At 41.9% G+C, this 22337-nt stretch overlaps 2 protein-coding genes across 5 annotated transcripts in view; one reads left to right on the top strand and one right to left on the bottom strand.

Annotated features, from left to right (window-relative positions):
- ADCY5 (adenylate cyclase 5) overlaps nt 1-14010 on the top strand; it is a 271850-nt gene extending 257840 nt beyond the window's left edge. For both annotated transcript variants that reach the window (XM_072613773.1, XM_072613774.1), the window contains exons 18-21: nt 4231-4494; nt 6233-6437; nt 9007-9131; nt 10866-14010. In XM_072613773.1, the coding sequence (XP_072469874.1) occupies nt 4231-4494; nt 6233-6437; nt 9007-9131; nt 10866-10994 (723 nt within the window). In that variant the 3' untranslated portion in view covers nt 10995-14010. The remainder of the gene's footprint in view (nt 1-4230; nt 4495-6232; nt 6438-9006; nt 9132-10865) is intronic.
- SEC22A (SEC22 homolog A, vesicle trafficking protein) overlaps nt 1-22337 on the bottom strand; it is a 143709-nt gene that overhangs the window by 34040 nt on the left and 87332 nt on the right. For all 3 annotated transcript variants that reach the window (XR_011967960.1, XM_072613781.1, XM_072613782.1), the window contains exon 7: nt 14469-14524. Coding sequence is in view for 2 of the 3 variants with exons in the window: in XM_072613781.1 (XP_072469882.1) it covers nt 14501-14524 (24 nt within the window). In the remaining variant the exon portion in view is untranslated. The remainder of the gene's footprint in view (nt 1-14468; nt 14525-22337) is intronic.

The raw sequence follows: 22337 nt of genomic DNA on the forward strand, positions 1-22337 counted from the left end.
AGTTCTCAGCTGAAAGGGGATGAATAGAAGGATGAAAAGGTTTAGAAATGCCAGTGTAGTGAGTAAATAGTGAATCAATTAGAGTAGTATAAAAGGATTTCCTTCCCACATTTTGTCCGTGATTGAGATTATGTAACAAATCTGTAGGGGACCCAGTCAAAGAAATTGGGTTATAGGCAGATAACTCTCCTTGTAAACATATGGATTCAGGGATATAGAAACAAAGGACACTGAGTCACAGACTGGCCAAAGAATTTAGTCCATCCCTCCCATATCCTTGAATATCTTTTCATGACAGAACTATGTGATGGCATTGAGAAGATAGAGGGGAAGACAGGTGACATGCCCCTTTCCCTTGGTACATTCCCAATCTAGTAGAAGAAATCAGAGTATTTTTATTTCCACAGCTGCTAATCAATTGAATTTAACAAGTATTTATTGAATATCTACTATGTGCCTAGCACTGTACAGTGCACTAGGCAGGATGCACATGTATACAGCTACTGCCCTCATGTGGCTTATATGACCTCAGACAAGTCATTTAACATCCCTATGCCTCAGTTTCCTCATCTATAAAATGAAGGAGTTAGGCTAGATGGGCTCTGAGATTCATTCCAGCTCAAGATCCATGATCTAACAATTAAAAAGTCACTTATAACTATATATTGTCAAATTCAAGAATATATGTATATATACATATACATATATATATGTATTCACATATATGTATATATGTGTATATATCTATATCTATACATACATACACACACATATATATGAAAGATGTTGAATGCTATAGAAGGATCAAAGGAGGGAAATCTGTGGGCTTGGAGAACTTTGGGAGGATTTAATTAGAGGAAGTGGGACTTAAGGTAACTAATGAAGGAAAGGTAGGGAAGGAGGGAAAGGGTCATTCCCAGGTTCTGGGAATAGCATGGAGATGTGAAGGTAGGAAGGAGTACTGAAGTAAGTCATTGGAGTAAAAGGAGTTTTAAGGAGGTTAACTCAGCTGGATCTAGGGTGGCAGGAGCTAAGATTTATTACGTAAGGTGGGGCTAGATTATGAAGGTCTAAAATGGGAAGCAGAGAAATTTGGACTCAGCCCTCTAGGCAGTGTAGGTTTTCAGCAGAAAAGATAATATAATAAAGCAGTCTTTTAGAAATATTGATCCTGTTGTGTAAGATAGATCAGAAAGGAGGAAGACTAGTTAAGAAGCTATTATATTAACTTGGACATAAGTGATAAATGCCTGGAATAGAGTGGTAGCAATGGAAGAGGAGAGGAAAAGACAAATCTGAGCAGGAAAGCAAATGAATAATCAATGGGACCTATTTATTGACAGATATGATATTGAAATACCAATACTTCAAAGGTGCATGATTTTGGTATTCCCTTCAATGATGCTGATTACAACCCCTTTCTACCTTATTAGATGGCCTTCCTGAGTTACTCTGGCTTAAAAAACAAAAAATCAAAAAACTTAATGGCTTTGCAACCAACTTCTGATGATGAACCTCTCCAGATTTAGTTACAGAGGCCCCTTGTGGAAATATAATCCATTAATAGATCCATACTTTTGTAGCCTTTTTCAGCATGGTAAGACCAGTCAGCACTTGAGTAGCTCTCAAGACTGCATCAATACATCACAATGAGGCATTGAAGTAGGAAGCCAAGGGAGGTGTACTAACAAGATATTTGGATTTAAGTAGATGTGTAGTACTATCAGGCCAAAATAAGCAGGTTTGGGCTAGAGAAGAGGCTATCGAGAAGATTGTGAGTTCTGTTTTTGTGCTTCTTGAGTCTGAGCTATGGATTCAGTGTAGAGGGGTTCAATAAACAATTAGAGACTGAACCTCCAGTGCCTGATGTTAACTTGGGAGTCTTTGGCACAGAGGTGATGGTGGACATGCTGTCTAAAGAAGAAGAAGGACAGATCCCAGGGCTAGGCCTTAGGCTAAAGAAGAAAGCAGGAAATGACTGTAAGTAGACTAGGGAGCAAAAAAGTTTCTGCCCTTGGGAGATCTCATTCTAATGAGGGGTTCATGTCCCTGGCACTATCTAGTCAGGGAGACCTGATCCATTCAAGTAGGAAAAGGTCTGGAAGGAAGGATAAGAGAGAGGAGAAACTGAAGTTAGAAAAACCAATCATTCTGCAAACAATCCAGCAGCAGTGAAGTGATTAGAATCTGATTTAGAGTGAAGAAAAACACTATGAAGAATAAGATGAGGTGACTGAATCACTTGTACTATTACTTAATAGGGGCGTCAATTCATCTCCTTTGGTCTGTTTCCTTATCTGTAGAAAAGAGAACACTAAGTCATCTCTAACATTCCTTCCAACTCTAACATTCTGGAACTTTATGATTTTAAGAATGTTGTTGTTCGGTTGTTTCAGCCATGTCCAGTTCTTTGTGACCCCATTTGGGGTTTTCTTGGCAAAAATACTGGAATGGTTTGCCATTTCCTTCTCCAGTTTGTTATATAGATGAGGAAACTGAGGCAAACAGCATTCATTAAGTGACTTGCCCGGGGTCACACAGCTAGTAAGTGTTTGAGGGCGGATTTTAACTCACAAAAATGAGTCTTCCTGACTTCAGGTCACACTCTATCCACTTTGCCACCTAGCTTCCCCCGACTTTAAAAATGCATATAAACAAAGTCTACACGTAAAGTAATATGCAAATGAATACAAAATTCTGTATTGTAAACAAAAGATAAATGCTCTTGTAGTTGTTGTTCAGTCACATCCAAGCCTTCAGGATACCATTTAGGGTTTTCTTGGCAAAGATGCTGGAATGGTTTGACATTTCTTTCTCCAGTGGATCCAGTGGCTCCATTTTATCAGGCAAAGGTTAAGTGGCTTTGCCCAGGGCCACACAGCTAGGAAATGTCTGAGGCTGGATTTCAACTCAGTTCTTCCTAACTCCAGGCACAGTATTCTATCCACTGAGCCACTGACTGCCTGCAGATAAATGCTAGAGTTTGAGAAACAGTGACATGACGAGAGAGAGTTACCTGGGGATAGTGATTAGGGACCCACACTGGTGGAAAGGAATATGACAGCCATTCCCAAGGTGTTGTTTGTAGAGGGTGCAAGATGCCTATGGCTGTGAAGCTCTTATGTCACAAAAAGTGTCAGTTGTCAGTCCACGCTAACACAAGGTCATAGCTCAGAGCAGCTGTGGAGGTCTGAGGCCTTTTTTTTCTGACTAATTAACCCAACATCTCCCAAGCACTACCAAGCACTGTGTTAGGTGCCATGAGGGACACCAAATAAAAAAGATATGATCCCTTTCCCAGCAAAGTGTCCTCTCTCCTCCTTTTTCTTTTCCCATCCTTTAAAGCCCTATCCAATTATAACCTCCTCCCAGAAGTTTTGCCAGTGGGTAAACTCTCCCACTCTGACTCATGTTTTGTTTTGTAACACTACAATATACTTACCAGGTGATATTAAATGAGATAATATTTATAAAGCACAGAGCACAATCCCTGGCCCATAGGAGGTGGCTTAAAAAAATGCTTGTTTCTTCCCCCTAATAACATTGTGGTTGTCTTTGTTGGTGTCTTATCTAAACTCTGTATCACAACCCCCTCCCCAGACGCCTAGGATAGACAGGGCTCTGCACAGAGTAGCTGGTGGTGTTTTCAGTTGTGTCTGATTCTTTGTGACCCTATTTGGGGTTTTCTTAGCAGATACTGAAATGGTTTGCCATTTCTTTCTCCAGTTCCTTTCATGGGGCAGGAAACTGAGGCAAACAAGATTAAATGACTTGCCCAGTTAAGTCTTAAGTAAGTGACTTAAGTGTCTGAGGCCAGGTTTGAACTCAGAAAGATGAGATTTCCTGATTCCTGGCCCAGTGTTTGATTCACTGCACTCACACAGCTGCCCACACAAGTACCTAATGTTTACTGAATGAATGAAGAGTAGGTCTATTTTACCTACTTCAGGATTTTATCTACTGCCATCTAACCATAAATTCTTAGATTTCTTTTTACCTTTCCCCATTGTAATTGGAAGGCTGGGTCCATTTCTTCTTCCACCTCTCCTTCTTCCTACTTTTTTCCTTCTTCCTTCCCTCCTTATCTTCTACCCTCCTTTTCCTCACTAGTTTTATCCCTTTCCCTCTTTTCCTCTGCCCCTCTGTGCCTTTCTCTCCTTGTCCTTCCCTTTTCTCTTCTTCCTTTCCCCTCCCCTCACTCCCTCTCTGACCTGCTCCCTCTCCCTCCAGGCCACAGAGGAGAAGGAGGAGATGGAGGAGCTCCAGGCCTACAACAGGAGGCTGCTGCACAACATCCTGCCCAAGGACGTGGCGGCACACTTCCTGGCTCGTGAGCGGCGCAATGATGAGCTCTATTACCAGTCGTGTGAATGTGTGGCTGTTATGTTTGCCTCCATTTCCAACTTTTCTGAGTTCTACGTGGAGCTGGAGGCCAACAATGAGGGGGTGGAGTGTCTCCGACTGCTCAATGAGATCATCGCTGACTTTGATGAGGTGCTGGGGCTTAGGGGAACATGGTGGCAAGGGCCCCTCTGGGGATCATCTGTTTCAGATCCTGCCACTGGACAGGACTGATCAATCCCAAATCCTCAATCAGTCAAATGAGAATGTTTTAGATTTAAAGCCAGACACGCCCCCTCTCTGTTCCCTAGCCAGAGTAAGAGAGGTCATGACCTTTCCAAGCCACTGGTTTTCTTGCAGAATGGCAAGCATAACTTCTAAACTTTCAGCTGCTCTAGCTTTGTTCCAAGTACTGGGGGGGAAATGCAAAGGAAGAAAGACTCCCCTCACCGTTAAGGAATCTCTAATGGGGAAGCAGTACACAGATATCAGGTTGGGGACAATAGGGATGAAACCAAACACACAAGGAATTACAGCACAAGTAGACACAAAGGGTTAAAGTGACCAGGAGTAAATAGAACTGGAAATGATGAGTTTGAGGTGAGGAGACCTTCCTGAAGTAGTAGTCAGTGAGGTGGAAGATCTGGATGGAAGTTACAGACAGGGCTTAATTGTGTGGAGCCAAGAGCAATAGTGTGTGGGAAGCTTAGGAGATGATGAGAAAAAAAGTCTAGAGAAGAGAAGTCTTAAAGGGCCATGTTAGCTATGTTGAAGGATTTAAAAGGCTGTCACATGGAAGAAGAATTACACTTGTTCTACTTGGCCCCAGAGGGTAAAACTAGAAATACTGTGTGGAAGACTTGCAGAGGCAGCTCTCAGTTCAACTGAAGGAAAAACTTCCTAACAACTAGAAGAATAGGAATTGAAATGAACTTCTTCAGGAGGGCAGTGGGTTCCCTCCCACTAGAGGTTGTGAAGCAGAGACTGAGTAACCACTTGTTGGAGATGTCAAGGAGGGAATTCCTGTTTAGGTATGGCCTACTAGCTCCCAATTTTTTTAACAACAAAAATATGTGAACCCCCATAAGGGATCTGTACGTATACAACATTCATTTGTAACCTAAATGGGCAATTATTTACTTCTTAAGACACCATTTAAGAATTTTTCGCACAAACCCCCTGGACCATGACTGAGAGCACTCAAACTGGAACCAGTGGGCTAGAAGATCTCAAGAGATTCTCCCGTTTATATAATGCTTTATACGGCATACAAAGCACTTTCTCCAGCCAAACCCACAAATGTTATTAATCTCCATTTTGTAGATGGAGAAAAGGAAACTCAGGGAAGTAAAATAACTTATTTCAGTAAGGTTACACAAGCAGGAAGTGGTGATATAAAGCCTTGGGCCCAGGTCTTTCCACTCTGACATTCCATCAGTTAACTAGAAGTAGATGAGTTATGGGGGTGGAGCGTGGGGCAGCAGTGAGGCATCCTTGATTGGAATGGAGCTCATGAGCCTTTGAATGAGGGAAGATTTATGTGGGTAGATAGACAAAAGGTCTCAAAGTTGTAATTAAATTTTAAATCTGATACATTTGGGAGCTACTTGTGGCTTTGAGGCAGAAAAGGGCTATTGAATACTTTGAGCAGATGTTTCTTGTTTATGTAAAGAGAAGAGCTAGGCATTCTTACTTTGTGCCTAGCACTATTTTTGGCACTGTGAGGAAAAAGAGAAGTTTAAAACATGGATCTTTGGATCTTACTAGTGAGATAAGACATGTAAGAAAATCATAAGACCTTGCCCTCAGTCCTTCACTTGCTATTTTCTGTCTTGTCATTTGGATGGTCCCTGGATCCTGGGGACTCAAGCTCTTCTCTCTCATTACCTAGATCATCAGTGAAGATCAGTTTCGGCAGCTGGAGAAGATCAAAACCATTGGCAGCACTTACATGGCAGCGTCGGGCCTCAATGATTCCACCTATGACAAAGCAGGGAAGACGCATATCAAGGCCCTTGCAGACTTTGCTATGAAGCTAATGGACCAAATGAAATATATCAATGAGCACTCCTTCAACAACTTCCAGATGAAGATAGGTGAGGGAGGGAACTGACGTGCCTGGTAGACCAGCCCTGGGGAGTGAACTAAGGGACTGTCAAGGCTGCCCTTCCCTTTCCACCCAAATTTAAATTATATGTAATTTCCCCTTTTCATTGTCTTGAGGCCTTTGAATATATTAGAGGATTATCTAACCAGCCAATCAGCAAATCTATGGTGAGCTCCGTAAGGTGCTTTAATACTCTTGAGTATAAGCAACAAGACATGGCCTTTGCCCTTGGGGAACCCTCTATGTGACAGGGATGATAGGATATATTGACAAGCTGTCAAAAGAGACCTATTTAAAATGCTTCATGGAGATGAGACTTGAGCCAGATGTTGAAGGATGGTAAAAGGTGTCAGGAGGAAGAGGACAAGAGGAGGGGGCCCTCCAAGCAAGATGTCCAACATGAATAAAAGTTCAGAAGCAAGAATGATTATGTCTTATTGGTGGCACACTGTGAAGACCAGAGTACAGCGTTAGACTTGGAGTGGGGAGCAATAGAAAATAAAGATGGATGGGCTTGATAAGGACAATTACAGAGAGCCTCAACTTCTTGCTGAGAAGTTTAGACTTTATCCAGAGAGCACTTAGTGCAGGGTGAGTAGAGACAGCAGGTAAAATTTTTTGAGTAGTAGAGTGATATACTGAGAGCAATTCTTAGGGTATGCCTAAGCCCTGGATGGGAAGAGACTGAAAAGAAGGCCAGTTAGGAGGTGACTTTGGTAGTAATTCTGATAGAAGGTGACCAAGGATTAAAGGCACTGTAGTAGAAAGAGCACTGGATTTGAAATTAGACGACCTGGGTTTGAATCTCAACTCTGCTACCAGTGTGACATTAGTCTCTTCATTTATCAATTGAGGGGATTGGACTCGATCAGTCAGTATGCAATTATTAAGCCCTTGCTATGTGCTAGACATGTCAGTAGGCCCTGGAGATAAAAAGATAAAAGTGAAGTTGATTCCTTCCAGGCCTAAATCCCATGATCCTATGAATTAAGAGTAGAATGGGAAGGATAGATATGAGAGGTCTTTCAAAGGAAGAAATGATTGTATTTGAGAACAAATTGATTGAATATGGTAGGAAAGGGAAGCATTACACATGGCAGCAAGAGTTCTATATTGGATGGCCCGCTATCACTTCAAATGCATCGTCCAAGTGGAGATGTCCTGTAGATAATTGGAAATATGGACCTATGATTTGGGTGAGGGGTAAAGGTGGGGCAGTTAGGTGGAACAATGGATAGAGCCCTGGACCTTGAGTCAGGAAGACCTGAGTTCAAGCCCAGCCTCAGACACTTGACTAGTGGTATGACCCTGGACAAGTCACTTAGCACTGTTTGCCTCAGTTTCCACATCTGTACAACAAGCTAGAGAAGGAAATGGTAGACCACTGCAATATCTTTGCCAAGAAAAGCCCAAATGGGGTCATGAAGAGTCAGACACAATTGAAACTACTGAGCAACAACAATAAAAGGTAGAGGAGGTATGGGGGGTCTACCTGTGAAATGCTGAGGGTTGGGAAAGAGTACAAAGAGAAAAGGAGAAGGTGGAGGACTAAGCTTTAAGGATTCTCTCAGGTAGAGCAAAGGAAAAGGAGCCAGGGAAGAGCTGAAAGGGGAATGGCAAAGAAACCCAGAGAAGAAAGGAAGGATTGACCAACAGAATCAGATGTTTTAGAGAAGTCAAGGAAGAGAAGTAAACCGAGAAGAGGCAACTGGATTTGGCAAGGAAGACACTGATCATGATTGAGAGTTGGAAGGGACCTTAGATATAATATCTAGTCTGGCATTCCTATTTTATAGGGGAGGAAACTGAGGCCCAGAGAGATTCAGTGATTTATACAAGATTAACAGATAATGGAGGCAGCAGGATGGAATTTTTAGAGACCTGGCTTTGTCTCCAGGAAGATCTGGATTAATGTCCTACTTTGGACACATAATAGCTGCATGACCTTGGGCAAGCACCTCTCAGTGCTCTGGACAACCCTCTAGGACTGTATATTGCAAAAAAAGTATTACTCTGCACTATACAAAACTCCTCACTTGGGAGTTTGCTATCCCGATGAAGTCACAGGTCCAGTCCCCATCTCTACTCCACACAGATCTAGGATTAAAAATCTGCTTTTCTGATTCCAGGTTCATTAATGAACAATCTCAAAAGTGGGATGAGGGCATAATTGTAGAAGGTTAAGGAGTGTGTTAAGTGTGTGGTAAGGACATGGAAGCAGCAGTCTATAAAGCACTTATTGGAGGAATTTGACAGTAAGTGGGAGAAGAATAAAGGAGGGAGAGAAATTGGGTCGAGAAAACTTTTTTCACCCTTCTTCCTTCCAAGATGGTAGGGACTTGAGGGTTTTTTTAACAGTAAGAGGGAAGGAGCCTTTGAAAGGGGAGAGACTTAAAGACATGAAGCCAGAGAAGACTGAGAAAGACCCCTCAGGAGCTAAGAGATGTGATGTGGGACAAAGTGGGGAAGTTAGCCAACCTCATCCCCCAACCCTCCAAAAAACAGTATTAGCTCATGCGAGAGCTTGGTGCTTTTTTCTCCCTGCCTTTCTGTTACAGGGCTCAACATTGGCCCTGTGGTGGCTGGGGTGATTGGAGCTCGCAAGCCTCAATACGATATTTGGGGTAACACAGTAAATGTGGCCAGCCGTATGGACAGCACTGGTGTGCCTGACCGCATCCAGGTAAGCAGCAGGTCATCTCCATCATCCCCCTGTTTCCAGCCCACACAGATGAGGTTCTCTCCTATGCTAAGAGATTTCCAAGGATGGGATTCTCAGAGCTTTCACTATGGGGTTGTTAGATTTAGGGATAAGGGACTGATTGACCCTGACAGTTTGATTTAAATTTTAGGAAACAGTTTTTGCAAAAACTTACCAATCTCACAGTAGATTAGAGAGCACTGATATTAACCAATGGACTGATTATCTATGATCCTAAATTGATAAAACATTCCCTGGATGCAGAGCCATCTACAGGGCACTATGAGAAATACAGGAGGATAGAAATATGTTTTGCATGACTTTCACATGTATGATTGACATCATATTGCCTGCCTTCTCAATGGGTGGGGGAGGAGCAGGTGGGAAGGAGAGAATTTGGAACTCAAAATTTTAAAAAGTGTTACAAATAAATAAAAAAAGAGATGGAGGAAGAAGAGGCAGTCCTATTGGGTGGAAGGTGGGAATGGGGAGGGAGGTTCCAGACTAATGGAGGAGGCTAGTCAATGCCTTCAGGAACATATGCAGAGGAAACAGACATGTGAAAGAGAAATAGGCTTTCGCTGACTACAGCTATACAAGACTCACATGGCAATGCACAGTTCAAAGTGAGCTTGAATTCTACCAGATTACTTTAGAAGAAACAATCTAGCTCGTTAAAAACTATTTTCCCGCTGGGGATGCTTTGCCATCCCCCTACACACATGCCTGGAGGAGATGGAGAGAAACACTTTTTCCACTCTCCATTCATTAGGATCAAGAACTTGTGAACCCTCCTTTCTTGCCACCCAGCTCATACCTTCAGTAATAGTGGCCTGGAGCTTCTCAAATTTTGATGCTCTATCAGAAACAGTTTGGTACAACAGGAAGAATGATGTCCACTGTTCTAAAAGTCAGAAGATCTCCTGGATCTGTCACTAACTAGTTGTATGACCTCAGGTCAGTCACTTAACCTCTGCAGAATGTAGCGGAAGGACTAGATTCCCTCATGACCCTTCCAGCTCCAAGATTTAAGAAGTGACACTAACTTCATTCCAGGGACTAGCAACAGAGACATAGACAAAACCATGAGATAGATTGCCATAAAGTGGCCACTAGGACCCTTGAGGCTCAGGGTAGCCCCTTGTGGCTGCAGACCCAGCTTTGCCAAAGATCATTCAATCCTCTCCTTCCTGCTTCCCAGGAGGAAAAAACAACTAGAAATTTGGAGTCCCAGGTAGGGATGACAGAGGAAGGGCCACATACAGCTTCTCACCAAATCCCCAAAGAAGGCAGCTCTTACAGAACTGAGTAATTGCAACAAAATACTATCAATACACACAATTACCCAAATAATGAATTAACTGTGACAACTCAGAATCCCCTTGTCACCACTGCTCAAACAAGCTCAAGATGCTGACCTGGACAGGGGGCCCAGGTATGATTTTTTGAACTTCTTTATTGTTTGGGATCATTTGCACCCCTTCAGCCTCTGTTAGCATAGATGAATGCCTTGGGTTCTGTTCTCTATTTCAAAGGCCCTTTAACGGATACATCCACTTCTTCACCACCTTCTATTCTTCTTGTGACATAGACCAAGCACTGGGGTCAAGGACACAATGTGAAGAAATGGCAAGGCCTCCAGAGCGGTTTCCCAGGGTACACACCCTACAGATTTCTTCCTCAATTCCATTCTACCTTTGCTCTTTCTTTTCCCAGGTGACCACAGACATGTACCAGGTGCTGGCCGCCAACACATACCAGCTGGAGTGCCGGGGTGTCGTTAAGGTGAAAGGAAAAGGAGAGATGATGACCTACTTCCTCAATGGAGGACCTCCACCCAGTTAGCAGCAGGCAGGGTGGGCAAAGCTGTACCAGGCAGACCGGCGTTTGGAGAATTGGAAAATGACTTCTTTTGTGCCAGGCAAGGTGGGCAGGCCTAGCTCTAGTGCCCACAGGGTGTCCTGGTGTATTTTTCCACAGTGACTCCAAAACCAGCTTTCTCTTCTCCTTGGGGGCAGGAGCCCCAGGAGGACCCTGGGGGAGCCAACTTCCCTGAGAGCACTAAGTTGACCAAAGATGTATCTGGCTCTGTATGTCAGCTAGGAGAAGACCTGAATCATTTGAGCTTTCTAACTGACCGCAGTGTCAGTTTCATAGGGTGGAAAAGAGCTTAGTATTTATTGGTGTAGTGCCACCTGACACACTCGTGGAACAGGCAGGTGCTGCCTGGGGAAGACTTCCTGCCCCCAGGGGTAAGGACCTGGGGTGTCAGCCAGGGAAAGCTCCGGGATCCCCACAGATGCTGCTTTTCTGTGCAAGCTTTTTAAAACTCAGATGGTGGCCTGGACTTCGTTCCACTGAGGCCTTCTGGCATTGCTGGTCGTGGCATTGTCACAGGAAGGACTTCTAGCCATATTAACTGTGCCCTCCTCCATCCTCCCCATCCCCCTTTAGGAGCAGGCAGTATACCTAGGCTAAACATGACTCTTTGCAAGGTGGGGAGGGGAAGGGAAGGGGTAGCAGGAGGTTCCCATGGCTCTGAGAAAAGCAAATATTTATTAAACAAAACAAAAACAGTTCTCCGTGCCCTTCTTTAGCACGTGCTAGTTTGCCGCGTTCGAGAGACATAAGTAAATCAACACTTCAGGCCAGGGTGCTGGGGTTTGGGGAAGGGAGGGATCCCAGCCCTGAGATTTGTCATTTTTGTATCTTTTATTTTGTAATATTGAAAACTTGGAGATCTAACAGAGATACCAAATTCTATATTTTGTAAATTATCTATCAGAAAGCGGCTGTGTGCAGCAGGGTGTCGTTGCTAGTGTGTACGGCTTGTGTATTTGTATGTATGTATATAAGCTATGGAGCCAGGCCCCGCCCTGTGCTGTCGTCTCATTTCCCATTTGGCAGTTTTCAGTTTTACAGGGTACAATCAGCAGTGGGTTTATCTGCTTCTGGGACCTCAGGGTAAATTAGGTACTGTACTTTCACAGTGGGAGTACACACACACACACACACACACACACACCTCACTTCCCCCTATAGAAGAACAAAGAACATAAAGGGTGAGTGCCAGAACCGCTAGAAGGTTTCTTTCCAGAGCTGATGTACATTTGTGGAAAATTCTTACCCTCTCTAAACAGCACTGCTGTCCCAGTAGCCTCACCGTCCTACATGTCAACATATTTTCATCTAAAAAAGGTTTTATTTTGCCGTACTAGAACCATCTTTGAGCCTGACTGGGGCTACCCTTACCATAAGAGGACTTGAAAATAGCCCCAAGTGCCATTTGCTGGTTTCAATTTGATTTCTGTGAAGAGCCTTGGAACAGTGCATGCTTTTTCTTTCTTTTTTCTTAAAAAACAAAACAAAAGCACCCAATTGATGATTCCTCTATCTGTCCAAGTTAGTTAAGGAGCAGGTGGATTTCCAGAGGACCCCTACTCCACACCTGGAACAGTGCACCTCAAAGTGCTAGCTCTGGGCTCCAGACCAATGCCTGGGGGGGCACCTTTCCCCTTTACCCCCTAAAGGTCTGAATCATGATAGTAGAACATAAAAGAGTTCCATAAAGGAAACAACCATTTGTTTTGTATTGTGAGGGGTTTTTTTTTTTGCTGTTGTTGCTGCTTGTTTTCATTTTTTTTTGTTTTGTTTTTGTACTTCTAGCTTCTACACATAATAGCTGCTTAATACATGTTGGAGGAATTGAATTGAAAATAAACCTTTGAGGTTTTCTTCTGAAGACAATATAAAGAACTCTGGTTTTTTGCAATCTGTGGAGTGAAGGGAGAGTTTTGATAACTAGCTAGGTTGTGCAGTGAAGAGATACTCAAACCAAATCCAATGTCTGGGGGCGGATCCATATCTTTCCAACTCTTCACTCTTCTCAGGGCAGAATCACTCTCTGGGGCTCTCATGGAGAACCAAAATTGGGACCTGTTTTACTGTGCTCAACAATGAAAATTACCATGAGCACAGAAACTTGTTTTCCTCTCACTGAGATATCTTAGGTTGTGCTTACATGCACACGTGCGTGCACACATATACATACGTGCACGCATGCGCGCGCACGCACACACCCCACTACATAATGCCACTTAATCTCAGCCTTTTATTTCCACCTCCCCTATCCAACACTCTCCACCATGATGGCCTGACTGCGATATGCTGTTTCCCCCACCCCCAGTTACAGCACATCTCTGAGGAGCAGATTGTATAAACTGTAAAACTGCCAAGTCTGCCTTTGTATTATATTTCTGCTGTTACATCCTTTAAGTTTTATGAAGCACCTTTGTTTCCCACTGTATTCTGTTGGCTTTCTTTCATACCCATGGTTGTTTTGGTTTCTGTTTTAAGGTTTGCTTCAAATTTGAGTAAAGTATGTACTCAATCTGCCTGTGTCACTGTGCTCCCTCTTTATTGCTGGTCTTTGTTAGAAACATCTCCAACCTTCTTGAAAGGTCCTTTCCCACTTCCCCTTGTCTCTTTTCTCAGTCTCTTCCCTTTTCTCCTAAATTTCTTTCCCTTTTTTTCTCCCTCCAGTTATCCTCATGCCTCAGTTTTACCATCCGTAAAGTAAGGGGGTAGAATAAGTTGATCCATAATTATAGTCCCTTCCAGGCCTTGAACCTATGAAACTTCTCTCCCTGCCTGTCTGTCCATCCCTTCTACCCCCTTCTACCAAACTGTGACTGTTGATGATGTGTAAAGCTTAAGCATCATTTTTCTCTAAGGAGTGTGCACTCTGTTTATTCCTGATCTTGCAAAAAACAAACAAAAAAACCCAGATACAATATGATTTCCCATGGAAATTGAAAAAGTCTATTTAAATAATTTAACTATTAAACACTTTCACTGGTAATGTGTCCTGGTTTGATTTGTAGCAAGACCTAGGGAGGCCAAGTTCTGAAGAAATACACTGGAAACTAGACTGCCAGGGTAGAATATTTGAACAAACCATCTTCCCCAGTAGCCACATTCACATTCTCCCTCATTTGGAACAAAGCAATTGTCTCTTCTGTGACTGGCGTATTGTTGGGGTTTTATGGTGACAATATTTGGGTGTGGTCCTTTTATAATAAGTAGGAGGAGTCTTCAAGTCTTGGGTAGCCCATTTCTGTTGTCTTTGTAAATGTTATTAGCATAATGAGTTGGTTAAATTGGGTTTTCCTACTGTTTTATTTATGCTAGAAGTGCATCAACTTGCCATTCCTCTACCTCTCAACTACTTCAGAGACCATCTTGCCAATCAGGGTCCTAAGTATATTAATGATCACAGGCATACTCACAAAGCAGAAGAGGCATCAGAAACTGACTCACCGACATCCCATAAGACCAGTTGAAGTGCTCAGTTAAAGGAATTGTGGATTATTCACCTAGTGAGGAAGACCAAGATAAAAGGCAAATCACCTTAGGATAATGAGATATACTTTTTCCCCTTTCCATCCAATACCATGAAATATATCACAAAATTTCAGAGCAGGAAGAAACCTCCAAGGTTATCTAACCCAGTGATCTTCTAGCCCAACAACATCCTCAACAAATGGGCATCTGACCTCTTCTTAAGAACTATAGTAAGGAGGTCCTTACCTCCCAAGGAAGCCTGTTCTACTTTTGGACTTCTAGTAGGCAGTTTTCTCTTACCAAAGTGTGCCTCTGTAACTTCTACCTATTACTTCTAATTCTATCCTCTGGAGCCCACCCCCCCCCCAAAAAAAACCCAAGATTAACTCCTCAACCATGTGGCAGCCCTTCTAGTACTAAAACAAGTTGTCACATTTTTCATAATTCTTTGTTTTTCTGTGTTAACCCCAGTACTTTCAAACAAATATAAATGGCATGATATCTAGTCATCCTGGTTCACACTCCTATGGAGTTCCTAAATATCGGGTTGAATGAAGTACTCCAGTACTTCAATCATTACACCATTCTCTGGTGACCCAGGGCAGAGTACAGAGGGTCTGCCAGTGTTCTGGACCCTCTAATGCAAGTAAGGATGATAAGAACCTTTTCAACTACCATGTAACACTGTTGCCTCATATGAAATTTGCAGTCCACTAAAATATCCAGATCTTCTTCACATAAACTGCTATTCTATACTTAACTGAATTTTTTTAATCCATGTTGAAGATTTTGTATCATCCCTGTTAAATTCCATGTTATTAGATTTAACTCATCATTATAGCTTGTTAAGGGAAAGCTAGATGGCACAGCAGATAGTACCAGACCTGGAGTCAGGAAGACCTGAGTTCAAATGTGACCTTGAATACTTCCTGGCTGTGTGATCCTGGGTAAATCACTTAACCCTGTTTGTCTCATCTATAAAAATGAGCTAGAGAAGGAAATAGCAAAACAAAAACAAAAACAAAAAAAACCCAAAACAACTTAATGGGATTACAAAAAGTCAGACGCAACTGAAACAACCAAACAACAACCAAAAGAGCCTGTAAGACTTTTTGGGACCCAGTTCTTTAATCAAGTAGTATTCATCTCTTTCAACCAACTTTTTTTGTCATCTAAAAATCTGATAAACTTGTTATCTATGTACTCATCCCAGTCACTGAAAAAAAAAGTGAGCAGAATAGAGTTATATATGAACCTTGGGATGCTTCCCTAGAGATTTCCAGGCTGTCTGGTAACCACTTGTTAGACTGAATCATTTTTTGATACTTTGACAGATTCATGATCTCAATGATGTGAGTACCCTCATCAATGACCAGACTGCAACACACCCATATCTGTATAGCCTATGCAACTCTTGTCTATATCAGTCAATAAATCTTTCAAAGAGGGTCTACCCAAGATGCACACTGTGGGAGAAAGGTAACTCACTTGTTTTCCCTTGTTAAAAACAGGTGTCATTGCAGCATATAAGCTGTGCATTGCTTATCCCTTACACTGATAAAACCAACCCACTATTTCTTTGCGGGGTGGGGGGGGGGGGGGCATACATCAATGAGCATATTTTAGTTCTGTATTTATAAGGTGGTAGGTACAGCCCATTCAGGTCACCTAAACACCTCTCAACTTTCTTTTGAGTAAAGCTGAATCAGAATTCAAGGTTGTGTTATTCTGTGGTTATTCTACCAGTCAGGAATGGACTCAATCATCCAGCCTAACATGCAGTACACAGCCTTCCATCTTGCCCACAATGGTACTGCAAGAAATTTTCTTAAATGCCATGCTGAAATCCATGAAGAAAATGTCTACAGTATTTCTCTGATGAACTAGACTGGCTAGAAATCCTCTTAAAAAAAAAAGGAAATAAAGTCTATCTGGCAGTGTGTTTTTGATGAATCCATACCATCAATTCCTTTTCTTTGTGCTGAAAAACACGCATGAGTGAACACACACACACACACACACACACACACACACACACACACACACACAAAACTCAACAATGGGTTGGAAAATTTTGCCAGGAATCACAGTAGAGTTTATTATCCTAACAGGTTGAGAAATCTCTTTTTTGGCAATTGGGACATTTGCCTATCTTCAGTCTTGCGGCACCTCTTCCATTCTTCATGACTTTTTGTTTTGTTTTCAGTAAAAATAGGAGAACTATTTTATTACACAAGTGTTATAGTTGTAGCACAAAGAAAATAATCAATCCAAAATGTCAAGAGATTCCTAGCACAGTCAAGAGATGTCAAGAGATTCCAGTCCCATTGGTCTTCTTAGACAACTTCCCTTTTTCTTCCTGCTTGGAATCATTTGTGTCTTCAGAATTTTGTTTTAAGCAGCACATCTCTCTTGGAATAATTTATTTTGTGGAATCTCATGGGACCCAACCAATTCTCTCTCAGAACACTTTGAAATCAATTCTCTAAAAATCTATTGTGTAATCAGGTGAGACTTTAAGATATACAAGTAAGTGTTAGAAAATTTGATATAGCAGCCTTTGGATCATCAGGATTTTTACACAACACATCTGAGTACTAGGTACCATCAGAACTTTCCTACAGTAGTGGATAGATGGGGCAAAAGAGTATCTGTGTGTCCTTGTGGAATTAAGATGGGATCAATACACAAGATTTTAAATGAACAGAATGAAGAAAGTTAATGTATAAGTAGCCAAGGTATCAACTTAGGAAATCTTCAAGCTAGCTCACATACACATTGTATAGTGGCACCTCCTGGTGAAGTCTACTACAAGTTAATTTTAATGCTGGAAAAATGCAGGAAAAAAAAGGAGAGCCACTTCTCTGGTGCTTAGTTGCCCTAGCTATTAAATAAAGGGATTGGTTTAGTTCACAGATTCTTAACTTTTTTGTGTCAAACTGCTTTGGTAGTCTAGTGAAGCCTAAAGATCTTTTATCAGAATGTTTTTAAATGGTTGAAGGAAATGCTGAATTTCAATTAAAATAAAGATCTAATTTTTCTCACTCAAGTTCACAGACCCTCTGAAATCTACTCATGGATTACCTGGAGTTAAATATCCCTGAAGATGATTACTAAGGTCCATCTCAATTTCAAATCCTGAGTCTAAGTGCTGCAAACACTTAAGTGGGGGAGCAGGTAGATGTGGACTACAAGTCCATGTGGTTTGTGAAATAAGAGTAATCAGCATTTTGCAGGGTTGACTCTCAAATTAACCCCATCCTCACACATACAAAAAAATTTACAACCAAGTCACTGGTACATTTTCCCCCCTTGATGGGAACCTACTGACAGTTTAATAATGTAAATCTAGGGAAAAATGTCATGTCTCTAACTCTGCTAGAACATAAAACAGAAGATTATCTCTCAAATTAACCCCATCCTCACAAAAAATTTTTTTTCAACCGTCTACTGGCATATTTTCCTCCCTCGATGAGAACCTACTGACAGTTTAATAATGTATATCTGGGGTGAAATGTCATGCCTCTAACTCTGCTAGAACATAAAGCAAATCACTTCACTCTGCCTTAGTTTCCTCATTCATCAAATGAGCTGGAGAAGGAAATGGCAAACCACTCCAGTATCTTGGCCAAGAAGACCCCAACTAGGGTCACAAAGAGTCAGACACTGAAATGAAAGAACAACAAGAGGATAGTTGTTGACTATAATTCCAGACATTTTTTTTCCTTCTGGCATCAGAACAGAAAAAATAGACTATACAGTGCTAATTTATTTTGATGTGGTTTGCATGAGTGGCCTTTGGGATTGAAGTTTTGTTGTTGGCTTAGTTTAGCCATGGTCATTGGTGGCTAAATGCTAAAAAATAACACCTTACAATGAGCAGAAAGGTCAGGGTTAACTAGCTCCAAACCCTATACAGATACACTTTTAAAAACCTCTTGGGCTTCTCTTTTAATGGTAATTTATTGATTGTACGGTAAAGCTCATCTAGATACCGCATCTTTGTCTTTCATCACTTCCCTTCTCATCTCTGGAAGAAGCTGGTTCTTAATTATCTTCTCTCTGTCACCTTGAGTCTCTCCTTTTCCATTGCTGCCTTCCTCTCTGCCTACACATATAAAGGATCCTTCCCCATACTCTCTAAAAGAATCACAGATTATGTCCTGGGGATTTTCTACAATAAGTTAAACCAACACCACCTGTCTGCTACTTGGCAGGCATCTTTATTGGCTCTTACTATATCCTCTTCCCATGAGCCCCATGAGCCACTTTGTGGAATGCTATAGAGAGCAATCTTGCTCAGAAACAGGTTGGTGACATAGCGTCTGACGTTCCTTCTAACTCCTAAATTCCATATTCATAGAACATGAATTTTCTTCTGCCCCAAATATCCTTTTTCTAGGATTAGGCTCTGAGCAGCCCACCTGCCTCCCTTCACATCTGAAGTCAGCAGACTGGGGTCATGGCTACTGATAGCCCCATTGGAGTTGGGGCAGGTTTGCTGGAAGGCTGTGAGCCCATGCTGATGACCTCCCACAGTTCATACTGAAAAGACTGGCAAACAATGTATTATTCTCCCATACAGGTTTCTAGTGTTTGTACTTTTTGTGATGTAATGGCAAACGCACTGGGATTTCAAATCAGATGGTTTCAGTAAAAGATCTGGCTCTGATACTTAAACTATATAGCCAGCTATGTGACTGTGGGCAAGTCATGTAGCTTTTCTAAACCTGTAAAACTGGTAGAATATTTCTTACACGCTGTTGTTTTAAGAAAAGTGCTTTGTGAATCCCAGATAAAGAGAAATAATGATTATTATTATTGTAGGTGTTCAATAAGGGAATATAGAGCCATCTAAGATAGGAGAGGAGAGGACTGAACTAAAAATGTCCATTGAAAACAAATTCTCTAGCAACTCACTACCCCTTCTTCACCCTCCTTTCTGTGTTCACTGGCTCTCTGGCCATCCTCTGCCATTCCCACCTCCTTAGTACAGAGAATTTACTTTTTCACAAAGTGCAGTATGGCATATGCATTATAGCAGCAGGGAAAGGACACAGATAATCTGTCTGCTCTGTTCTATTACTGAGTGGTTGTGGAGGGAAAACAACCAACCCTTGCTCACTTTTTTCTTTGCCTATTTGTGAAAGTGGTTGTTATTTCCAAATAGTTTTAGGGCTTATGAAGGACTTTCCTCACAAAAGTCCTTTGAGGTTTGTCTGTGTGAGTAGCATTATGCCCATTTTACAGATGAGGAAGCTGAAGGTCAAAAAGGATAAGTGACTTACTGAAGGTCACACAGCTAGTATTAGTGCCAGATCTACAATCCATCCATTCAATATTTTCTTTCCACTACATCATTCTGCTTCAAGGAAACTAATTGGATTGTCAAAAAGCAAAATATTGGCTTTCTTTGGGAAAGGATCTGCCTTTGCCTCTTCCCTCTTCTCCCTCACCCCATTATATTCTAGCCAAAAAGAACTATTGTTTCTCAATTTCAACCCATCTCCTACTTCATTTATGTCAACCTTCCCCCAGTGCCTGAATGTACTTTATTAACATTTGAACCCACATCTTTTTTGAACCATATCCTATTAAGGATTAGAGTCTCAGGGTAAGAGAGAGTTAAAGACTTTCAAAAATGTATCGAAGAAGCTTTATCGTCCCCTAGGCCTTGGCTTTGTCGGAAGAGCAGGAAGTACTGTAAATTCACAACACAATTCAACTTATCAGGAGCCTCAGAGGGCCTCCTATACACATGTTCTCTTTAATATATGTAGGCACCATCCCTCCCACCTCCAAAAGCCCAGAGACTACAAACCATAGACTGCTACCACAATTAAGAGATGGCTTCCGCCTTCCTCTAATACATTTTGAAGTCTGCCCTTTCTCTCTATCTGGATTCTAATATCCCTTTAACTTTCAGCTATATCCATAATGTTTCATCATAACTTTTTTTCTCCTTTTTTCTCCTCTCTTTCCTAGTTCACCCCTATTTCTAGATAACTAGTCAATGAAAGAGTGGAAATGGGCACCAGATTTTGAGTCCCAATTCTGATACCTGTAGGCAAGACACAGCCTTTATGAACCTGTTTGCTCTCCTCTGTAAGAAGAGAGGAAAAGCTGGTGACTAGATAGAGGAAATGAAAAGGCACAGGATGGAGATACAAGTGACTAAGAAGCAGTTCAGCAGAGGCTTGGGGCAAGACTAAAAAAAAATGTTTTTTGGAGGCAGTTGGGGTTAAGGAAATTGCCCAAAAATTTTAATCCAGTTCCTCCTGATTCCAGGACTGGTGGTCTATCCAGTGCTGCCCCAAGACTAGGTGCCACCTAGCTGCCCCAAGACTAATATAATAGCCTTAAACCAGAAAATAGCCCTGTCAGCATTTCCTTTGGATGGAAATCTCAACAAACTCACTTAATAAACTCACAAACTCAACAAACTCACAAAACTATCCTCAAGATGTGAACCTGTTAAGCATATAAAGCTTGCAATAAATGGAGAAAACCTTGATTTCTTTTCAGCCTATTTCAACTGTATTTCACAGGATCAAAGAATCTTAAAGTTAGAAGGGACCTCAGAGATCATTTGGCCTTCTTAAGGACACCAAAATCTTACCTGTCCCATAAACAATCAAGCAAAGAGGATCATGGCTTTTTTTTTTTTTAATTTAAAGAGCCAGTACCAATGAAAGACTGGAAGAGCCTGGAGAACCTGCCTAGAGAATCCTTGAAGACCCTTCCTACATGTAGGGTGGCCTTCCTATCTGGACTCAAAAATGGAATGTTTCCTATCCTATTCTCAGGTTCTCCAGGGAACAAGAAATTGAGCTTTCTCAGGAAAATATGAGACAGTTTTTCCCTCCAATGTGGCAGTCAAGAAATGATGTAATAGGAGTAAACTATTGGTATTTTCACATCATATGAGGATAGCTACTACCTCTTAGTACGCAGCACCAAACCCAGGGTGTTGCATGCAAATAAACAATTATTTATTGATCTAATATCCAAATTTCAGACATAGCAATGGGTCAACACTTTGGCCATACTTGCTTTAAGAGAGAACTTGCTAAGCCACAGCATAGGTGAAAATCCCTCTAGAGCAGGGTTGGGGAATCTGTGGCCTCAAAGCCACATGTGGCCTTCTAGGTCCTCAAGTGTAGTCCTTTGACTGAATCCAAACTTCACAGAACTAATCCCCTTAATCAAAGGATTTCTTCTGTAAAATTTGACTCAGTAGAAGGCCACATGGCTGAAGGTTCCCCCCACCTCTGCACTAGAGTAAACGCCATTGTATATCCATATTGTTTTGTCAGTGAGAATTTGTTTTCCCTCCCAACACAAAGGGTCTAGGTACATTTTGAAGGAACTTATCACTTCTCTGGCTTGCTGTCCCCACTCTCCCCCCATGACCTGAGAACTTCAGTATCTGCCTCTGGGCTGTGTTCCATCACCCAAAATATAGTCACAATCTTCTCTTGCACGAGACAGAAATAAACGACAATAGCAAGCATTGATATACCAATTTACAGTTTGCAAAGCACTTTAAAACATGATCTCATTTGGTCCTCACAACAAACTTGGGAGATGCCATTATTACCCATTTTACAGAGGAGGAAACTGAAGCTAGCTGAGACTGTGACTTGCCCAAGGTCACATAGCCAGATCTGAACTCAGGTCTTGCTGACTCCTGGTCCAGCATTTTATCCACTAAGCCACTATGGCCAGACAAAATAGCAACGCCCCACTGGGCAATTCTACCAGTAGAAATCTGTACAGCATCAATCACTTCAGAGGACTGCCCTAAGAAGGGTTCCAGCAGTCAGTCAAGAAGCAGGTAGTACA

This window comes from Notamacropus eugenii, chromosome 5, assembly GCF_028372415.1.
Source record: "Notamacropus eugenii isolate mMacEug1 chromosome 5, mMacEug1.pri_v2, whole genome shotgun sequence".
Lineage (NCBI taxonomy): Eukaryota > Metazoa > Chordata > Mammalia > Diprotodontia > Macropodidae > Notamacropus > Notamacropus eugenii.